This window comes from Buceros rhinoceros, unplaced genomic scaffold (assembly GCF_000710305.1).
Source record: "Buceros rhinoceros silvestris isolate BGI_N320 unplaced genomic scaffold, ASM71030v1 scaffold39186, whole genome shotgun sequence".
Taxonomy (NCBI): Eukaryota; Metazoa; Chordata; class Aves; order Bucerotiformes; family Bucerotidae; genus Buceros; species Buceros rhinoceros.
The window spans coordinates 1-9,141 of NW_010418821.1; the positions used below are offsets into that span (position 1 = coordinate 1).

Sequence of the window (9,141 nt, forward strand, 5' to 3'; positions counted from 1 at the left end):
TATATATATATATTTCCATTTCAGAAACCACTTGCCGTTAGTCCAGGCTAAATGATGAGTTAGGATATTGTTTGATTATCTTTGCCATCAGTACAAAGGCTAGGCAAAAGGCATTTATCTGAGCTCTTGAGTTCTGGAACAAATTTACCATGCCTTTCTACAAAAAAGAAAAGAAAACCACCCCAAACCCCCTCACATTCTTGATTTCCACTTGCAGACTCCCTTATATTGGCCACCTTTGTCTTCAACAGATACTGGATGAATTTGACTCCCTCAGACGTCATGTGGAATACGTCGGACACCGCTTGGGTAAAGGCTGCTGCCGGGAGCATTTTTGGTCCGTGGTTCCAGGGCACGTGTGTTTTTGCACATGCCATGCCACAGTTTGATCCAAGAGCAATCTTAGATGTAAGAACACCATGCTCACAACGAACAGTTACTCGTATTTCATGTTGTTTTTCAGGCAGGCCACAAAACTAAGCCTCTTGGGTTTATAGGATTAGCTGTTTTGGGATGGCGTAACCACGAGGTGATTGTTCTTTGAACAGGAATATGATACTGGCAGGATTTTGTAGCATGACTTTTTTGGGCACAGGATATTACCAGCTGCTTCCAGTCAGTAGGAGTTACTGGTATTACTTAAAGCTCTCCTCTACTGTGTTTCACCATGGAAATGATAAATGAGCTGAATTACATGTAAATTAATATTTTAATAGTGCTGCTGAAGAAAGGCGAGTCAATACTGAAAACACTGAAGCTGAGAGTGGCTTGCTCTTAAATTATTTTCAAGTTCTCAAGCCAATCCAAGTTTTGATCTAATAGAAAGGGAAGAGTTCTGTTCCCAAACGGCTCATGGAGAAATGTACTTTCCTAACCTGTGGGTTTTATTTGGGGATTTTAATCCCATCTCATTTCCTTTCTAAAAGGGTAGCTACTGGCTTGGTTTTCTTTTTTGTATAAATTTCTTGGCCTTGCAAACACCTACTTGCAACCTGCGTGGGGTTTCACACCTCTGCATACAATGACGTTTGGTAGTAGAGGCTGCTTCACCCGTGGTGTGGCTGGAGTGAAGACTGACGAATGAGAGGTCTTCTCCTTCCTTTTATTTATCGCTACCTGTCCCCCTCTCTGAGCAAATTCATTGGAGGCAGAAGTGAGGTTAAAAAAAGAAAAGTAAGGCTTAGCTCTACCTGAGCGACTGAATCACCTGCTGGTGTTGTGGGTGAGAAATAAAGATGTGCCAGGAAACAGCAGCTCAGCTGAGATCTTTATTTTTCTGTGTGAGGGAGGTTACAATCTGGTCTTGTGCTCTAGCGTGGAATAGAAAGGAATAGTTAGCAGCAAGTTTTTCCTAAAACAGTATTGTTTAACCCTTCTTTTTTTTTTTTTTTTTTGTCAGACCTTGTGCAGATACCCAGTGACCACCCTGTGCAGCTCCCCAACTGCCTACCGCATGCTGGTACAGTACGACTATTGTTTACCCCTTCTTTTTTTTTTTTTTTTTTTGTCAGACCTTGTGCAGATACCCAGTGACCACCCTGTGCAGCTCCCCAACTGCCTACCGCATGCTGGTACAGTACGACCTGAGCAGGTACCACACATCTGTTAACAAGTGATCGTGCTACGTCTGCTCATGCCTGGATCTTTCAGTGATTTCTACCGGCCCTTACAACCACTTAAACTCTGAGTGGTGGAAATTCTGTGTTGGGGGCAGGGGCAGAGCCTTTCCCTTAGCACTGCAGAGAGGTGATGAAATCCACCCCTCAGGCAGCTCCATCCCAGAGGCAGTTTTGCCCCGAGGCATTACAGACAGCGAGTGGCGAGGCCGTATGCCGCCCTGGAAGGCGCAGGCAGGGCTGCAGTGCCATCAGTCCTTGCCTCTCTGCAGCCCCCGGCCTCGGCAGCCCCTTCCCAGCCACACTCCGGCTGGAGTTGTAGGCTTTCTGTGAGAGAGTCCGATGTGTCCTGAACTCATGGGGTTGGACATAGAGATGTCAGGGAGAGCAGAGTTTGCCCCTTTCTGTCCTGTGACGCTCAGCACTGTCCTCTGTCTGTGAAGGTATGCATTCAAGACGCTGAAGCACTGTTTGGCCGGAGGGGAACCACTCAACCCAGAAGTGATGGCACAGTGGAAACGCCAAACAGGACTGACTATCTATGACGGCTACGGCCAAACTGAAGTTGTACGTTCAACTTTTTTGTAACAGGTCACAACCTCAGCTATCACTTAGGGGACTTAGGTGTCTCCTTCATCTTGGTAATAATGTGTGGAGCTTGGCCACATCCATTGGTCTGAAAAGAAAGACGGTATTAGAACACCACGTTAGATTGCCTACAGGAGTGTTTATCGTATTGCTTAGAATTATGGCTAGGTTGTGATACTGCTTCCAAGACTATTAAAGTTGTGAAGTATCTTGAACTTCTTCTTGTCCGAGGCTCTCAAAGAAGTTCACAAAGGTTTTGGCTCCCACAGCTGGAGGATTTAGATCTTATGCTAGCTCAACAGTGGGCATAGCCTCAGGAATGACAGTGAAAAACACCTGGGCTGGTAGTTTTTCTTTTCCAACAGGGAATGATATGTGCAAATATGAAAGGAATGAAAATTAAGCCAGGTTCCTTGGGAAAGGCAACTGCCCCCTACGACGTTCAGGTACGGTGGTTCCTTTTTCTGTTGGTGCTCATTTCACAGGAAGTGAAACACAGGAGAGTACGGCAAACTGTACAGGTTTCAGTACCATCTGGTGGTATTCGGGGCACGCTGCCGTTTCTGGTGGAGCTATTGGCTCCCGGTTAGTTTTAGAACATGGCTCTCGTAAAACGGGAAGTTGTAATCACCCATTTGTCCTTCCTACCGCAGATTATAGATGAAAATGGCAGTGTTCTGCCTCCTGGGCAAGAAGGAGACATTGCTATCAAGATGGATACCAAGCGGCCATTTACTTTTTTCACTCGATACCTGGTAAGCCGAAAGGGAGCTTCCAGAGAGCCAGCTGAGACCTGCAGCGTGGTATGTATTTATACCAACAGGAGCCCAGGCAACAAGCAATGCTGTGGCTCTTCTTGATTTGACCGTGTTCTGACTTGCAGAACTTCCATTCTCCCCCCCCGTTCTTCTGCAGACCTACTGTGTGATCTCCAGTTCTGTGTCTGCCCTTGGGATAAGTTTTCCCTCTGGAACAAGCAAGCACAAGCTCTTACGTTCTTGAGGTGGAAAACAAGCAGTGAAAGATACTATGGGTAGTGTCCAAAGAGGCAAAACTCATCTTTAAGCTTAAGGCTTCTCAATATTTAGAATATTTAACTGTTGCTTGCTCAACAGGATGATCCAGTGAAAACTGCTTCCACAATCCGTGGGAACTTCTATATCACTGGAGACAGAGGGCGCATGGACGAGGATGGATACATCTGGTTCGCTGGGAGAGCCGACGATGTCATCATCTCCTCTGGGTTGGTAGATTTCAGTTAAAATGTCCAGAAATGCCTACAAAATAACCTGCTGAGCGTTTCATTTTTCTCTCCTAGCTATCGCATCGGACCGTTTGAAATAGAGAGCGCCCTGATAGAGCACCCAGCTGTCGCGGAGTCAGCCGTTGTCAGCAGCCCGGATCCCATCAGAGGGGAGGTAACTAGTGGGCACTCTCCTGTTCATAACGTGCCTGGTGTGACAGAGCTTACACTCAGCTTCCACTAAATTTGTGAGAGTTATACAGCTATAGAAACTTTTCCACCACTTTACCCAAAGTGAGGGGAGCTGAGGTTTGTCTACCCCATATTCCTTTTTTTTTTTTTTTTAATAAAAATATAATCCTTAGTTTCTTGAAGAACGTGACACTGAATATGAAGGTGACTCTGGTAAGAACTGGTGTACACTTCGACACACTGCCTGGAGATTATATTCTTTAACAACACCTGTTTACAGAAAAGGCCCTAGCATCTAAGAACTTTAAACCAGTCCGTTCCAGAACTCCTACAGAGTTGGAAGCGGAGTTCGAAATTTCTATCATCTATTACTTAGGACCTTTTCTAATGTAAGGTAGAAACAGTCTTTTATCCTAATTTTAAATTTGCTGACACAAAAGCGAATTTTGCCTTACTGTGCAGGTGTGCTATAGCAAGCCTGTGTTGCAGGCAAAACTCACTTATTCTCAATTAATTGCCTCATTTGTTAGGTTGCTCTAGTTTAATTAACGCTGTGTATTTTATTTATTTTCCCTTTGTAGGTGGTAAAAGCTTTTGTGGTCTTGTCTCCTTCCTTTAAGTCACAAGATCCAAAGAAACTGGTCTGTGAATTGCAAGATCACGTCAAGAAAATCACTGCTCCATACAAGTACCCTAGAAAGGCAAGTAAACGCACGTGTATTAACAAAAAAACCCCAACACTTACTTTAGCCATGGAGAGGCTAGAATCAGAAAGGTTAGATTCAGTTCAAACGCAGTAACAAAAAAAGCCCAAATATGTGCTGTGCGAGAAAAGTGATGTATTATTTTAAAGATGATTTTGGAAAATAACAGATGAAACACAGTCTAAAACCAAATTAGAGTTATCTCCCCAGTCACCAAATTCTTATTTAAATGAAGTAGGATGGAGACCTATGATGTTCTAAAAAAAAAAAAATTTAGAAATTACATCTGCTCATTTTACTTTTTTCTCTTTTGAATCAGATTGAATTTGTCCAGCAGCTGCCAAAGAATATCATTGGGAAAATCAGACGGAATGAACTGAGGAACAAGGAGTGGGGACAGAGCTAGTTTTGAGAAGCAATTTAGAACAGCCCGTCCCTATGCATTTCACGCATGATGGAGCTTTTCTATCACACCAGTAAGCACCAGCAGGGGATGGTATTTCATCTGTTGGGTAGTGATCATGTAATAATGCACAAGATTTAAAAACTCCAATTGTACAATTTTTTTAAACACTTATTTTCTTGCTTAACAAAAATCAAATGTTGTTAGCAAGGCGCATGCAAACACATCTTCCAGCCACCTAACACTTCTCAGAAAGCAGAAGTGAGTGATTACCAGGTGAAGGAGCAGTGTGTTCGTTCTTCGAGACCACGTATTTTAACTCACAAGAGGCTTATTAATGAGGAAATCATTACAGTATGTAATGAAGTTCCCAGAAATTGTCATAGATCTTGAATGCACCAGATTAAGCACCCTGCTTGTACGAATCTTGAAAACCTCAAGATTTAGGAACCGATGTGTTAACAATGAATATTCAGTAAGTGCACATTATGAAAAACTTGATATTCAGTAAGTGCATATTATGAAAAACTCAAGTGCTTATTATGAAAAAAGGAATGCAGACATCTTTAAGACGGCAGCATAGGGCAGTACCTAGATGTCAGACACAGGCTTGGCAATGGATAGTGGCTAATTATCAGTTTCTTCTGAGGAACTGTAGGTCCTGTGGACACACAAATGAGTGTGAGAGAGAAGGAAAAAAATAAAACAAAAACCCCACCAACTATGCATGAGTCTGTCTTGTCCTTAGAAAGGTAAGTAGGCTGACATGAATCGTGATCACCAACATCATCCACCAGTCACTGCTGACCTCTGTGTCTGGTCTCAAATGGTTCTTTCCTATGTGTGAACCTTGTAATTGCTGTCTTTAATCCACACCAAAAAAACCCTTTAAAATTTAAAGGAAGCACTGATGGAGGTAAGAAAGCAGAATTTTAATAAATGGGTGGTAAGGGAGACAGGACTGAGGAAAAAAAGTCATCTTAATTTTCCAATGTCTGAAACAATTTTGAGAGAAGACGAAAATATAAACTAAACACTGTCAAGACACTTGAACACATCCTTTTCATTAAAGCAAGACAAGTAACAGGTGCTGTTCTTCAAGATGAGTCTTTTCCCATTAGTAACCCACAGGCTTTTATGCTGGTAACAAAATACTAAAGCTAGACGGTTGTACAGGAAGCATACTCAAAACCCTACTGGAAAGCAGGTTATAGCTGCACTGGTTTGCACTGGGATATCCAAAGAGCTGCTGTAACAAGCAGACAACAGACAGACTCATGAACGTTACTTTTAATTGTGCTGCAAAACTAATACTGTGAAGCTAAAACTGTACCAAAAATTAAACTTTATTCCCCTTATCCAGTACAGTATAACGGAGAGCTTCTTTCAAGAGAAGTTTCCAAGCAGTAATTACATTCAAATTTTGAGACCTAAGAAAAAAAACCAACAAAAAAAAAAAACCTTTATAAACCCCCCTCAAGGATTAAGTCTTTGGAAAAAGCAGCCTAAGGCTATTTGCAGGAATTACTCAAAAGGATTCTGGTTAGTGACTACAGCATTTCCCATAAACCAGTAAATGCTGTATGCACAGCTCATGTAAACACACATGCAGGTTTTGCTAAAACCATCTGCAGTGCCTGCAGTGTACTTCCACTGTTCAAGAACAGTCAAATCCATTACTCTAAACTGTCTCAGAGTATTCAAGTATTATGATCATAACAGTTCTCCCCATTCTCTTTCAAGACTCAGGATATTCCTGTGGCGCAATGTATGTGCATATACATACATACATATATATATAAAACCCTCCATCATATAGGAAATTAACGGTTTTAGCTCATTCTGTTGTTCACACAGAAAAATGTATCCGAGTTTCGTCCTTAAAAGCCCTCTGCAATCAACTGTCTTTTTCAGATCTCTCACTTCTGTGTCAGTACTTTCTGACAGAGCTGATTCTGCACTGCCTTTTGGCTTCTGTGGCCATCAGATGTAACAAAGGAGAGTCAATATATGTCAGGATGGCAACATTCACATGCACACACTTGTGCTTTTTGTGCTAGGTAAGGGCAATGCGGAACAAAGCCACAGAAGGATGACAGCAAGTCTCACTGCCCTCTTGAGCACTCTTACATCTGCTGTAACATCTGCTCCACCTGCAACAAGCATTGAAATTCTTACATGTGTGGATTTTAAAAACAAGATTGCAAAACAAAACCCACTCTCCTCTTTAAAATGCCCTTTCAGAACTCCAGGGCAACTTTTTTTAATAGGTTTTGACTGTGTGCACCTTTCCCTTCTACCATGTTTTCTACACCACCAGCACTTCATTCCCCTTGGGCTCGGCTTCTGTTTCACCTTGATTCTTGTTCTCTTGTTTTACTTCTTCTGAGCTCTTCCCTTCCTCCTCCGTTTCTGGTTTTACTAGCTTTGAGTTCTGTTCCTCTGTCAGATTTGATGGGTTTTGTTGTGTGTCTTTGTTGCTCTTCACCACCTCCTGTAGATTGTATTTTCTGAACAGAACATAGTCTTTCACCACACTCAAGCAACAGACATTTTTTATTATTTCCACCACAACTGTATACTGTGGGTTATTAAGATCGACTTTGTTTTCTGGATTGAGGCTGCCCACAATTCCTGTAAAACAAGACAATATTTAAAAGATGCTGGAAAAACTGTTTCAGAGCATACGCATGCCCTATCAAAACAGTAAGGAAAGGCAACATCCCCCTTAGGTGTAACCAATTACTTGTTTTGTATTTGCTTAAAACAGCAGAACAGAGCCGGACTCTTGGAATTAACTGAAGAACTATCCGACTGTAATTACCAACACACAAAATACTCAGTAAGGTGGAGCTATCATTTTAAGTCATGTATTCAGTGGAAATAGTAACACATTATTTCAGTATAGCATCCAGAGAAGGCCCGAGGGCATTTAACACATATAACTGCCACGCCAAATTATATTCAATGCTCTCCTTTCTCCTGCTTGTTGTCTTTTAAGACATCAACAAGAAATATTGATGTCAAACTTTATGTCTCAGAGCAGCTTTTGTAATTCAACATACGTATGTGTGCCCACTAAGACCACTTCTAATAATCTGACTTATCTACGTGTTCTGAGCTCTGTGTGAAATCCATACATACCTGCCAATTCCTTAATTACTTCTTCCCTACTCATATGACTGTTATTACGGGCTTTGTAAACAATCTGAAAAGTACCCTTATTAGGGGCTTTAAACCACGGCTCAAAAAAGGTTTCTGTGTATTTTTTCATATCCTCCATAAAAGCCTTGCAAGTTCCAGAAATGGGCAGCATGCGCAGAATAACTCTCGTTTTCTTCTTTTTGCTGGCATGCATATCCTTTAATATGTGGTGCACCAGGTTCTCAGGTTCTACAAGAAAAACAGATGTGAGGAACAAAAGGGGAGGCAATTTCTCCCTTCTTCCCCCCTCTAAGTAATAGTCTGGGGAAATGCACACTTGGCTACACTTGCTGTCAGCCTCAAATCCTTTTCTGTGAAGAGCTGTTTTACTGTACCAACACTAGAAAATCAAAGGCTATTTTGTTAAAGCAGATTCTTCTACCATTAATGACTCTGCTAACGACAAAATTCAATGGCAATGTCAAAGGGAAGGGGAAAGCCTGTGTTTGTTTGGTATACAGAGGTTTCTTGGAAGTCACGCTCTGCAGCCTATTACTAACGCTGTTCAGAGCAGCTTATCCCACAGCGTTAGGCAGCATCAGCTGATGTCCTACCTATGCCCCTGGTTCTGATGAAGACCACGTTGTTGGCACCACTCTCCACTGACTGGAACCGCCGCAGCTTCTGCTCTGTTGAGGCACGGCTCTGTCCGACATCCTTCTTCAGAGCAGCGTCCTACCTATGCCCCTGGTTCTGATGAAGACCACGTTGTTGGCACCACTCTCCACTGACTGGAACCGCCGCAGCTTCTGCTCTGTTGAGGCACGGATCTGTCCGACCTCCTTCTTCAGAGCAGCCTCAACATCGTCCTCATCCTCCTCCCTCTCACTTCCAGACAGCCGCTCCTCGTGATCTGAAAACTGCACACAAGCCACCTCTCGTTTGGTGAGTACCGAGCAACAGTGCCCACAATTTAAATAAAACCCCGCCAGCAAAGCACCACCGCGCCCGGGGGCCTGGAGATGACCGGCAAGAGCCTCCTCTGCCGCCAGCCCCCAGGGCTCTGCTTCGTTTGCTCACAGAAACCGGCACGTTCGTGTGTGCGGTGAACGCGAACAGGGTTTTTACGTTCAGAAAGGGAGGAGCCTCACGGCGCCGCTAGGCTGGGGGGAACGGGAGGCAGGACACGGGGCGGGGGTCGACACCGCGCAGGGCCGCGCTCCCGGCCTCTGGGCCGCCTCCCGCCCAGCA

General features: G+C 43.4%; 2 protein-coding genes across 2 annotated transcripts; one reads left to right on the forward strand and one right to left on the reverse strand.

The window, feature by feature from the left end:
* Positions 1–251: 251 nt before the first annotated feature.
* On the forward strand, positions 252–4,749 carry ACSM4 (acyl-CoA synthetase medium-chain family member 4; the record flags this gene model as incomplete). The annotated part of the gene is made up of 9 exons (XM_010138680.1): positions 252–408; positions 1,512–1,591; positions 2,060–2,183; positions 2,570–2,650; positions 2,858–2,959; positions 3,320–3,447; positions 3,523–3,622; positions 4,221–4,340; positions 4,663–4,749. Coding segments are annotated over 9 exons (979 nt in total), but the record flags the coding sequence as incomplete, so codon positions are not given.
* A 2,305-nt stretch (positions 4,750–7,054) lies between these two features.
* Positions 7,055–8,965, reverse strand: THUMPD1 (THUMP domain containing 1; the record flags this gene model as incomplete). Its single annotated transcript, XM_010138681.1, has 3 exons — positions 7,055–7,380; positions 7,891–8,139; positions 8,630–8,965. Coding segments are annotated over 3 exons (911 nt in total), but the record flags the coding sequence as incomplete, so codon positions are not given.
* Between the last annotated feature and the right edge of the window lie 176 nt (positions 8,966–9,141).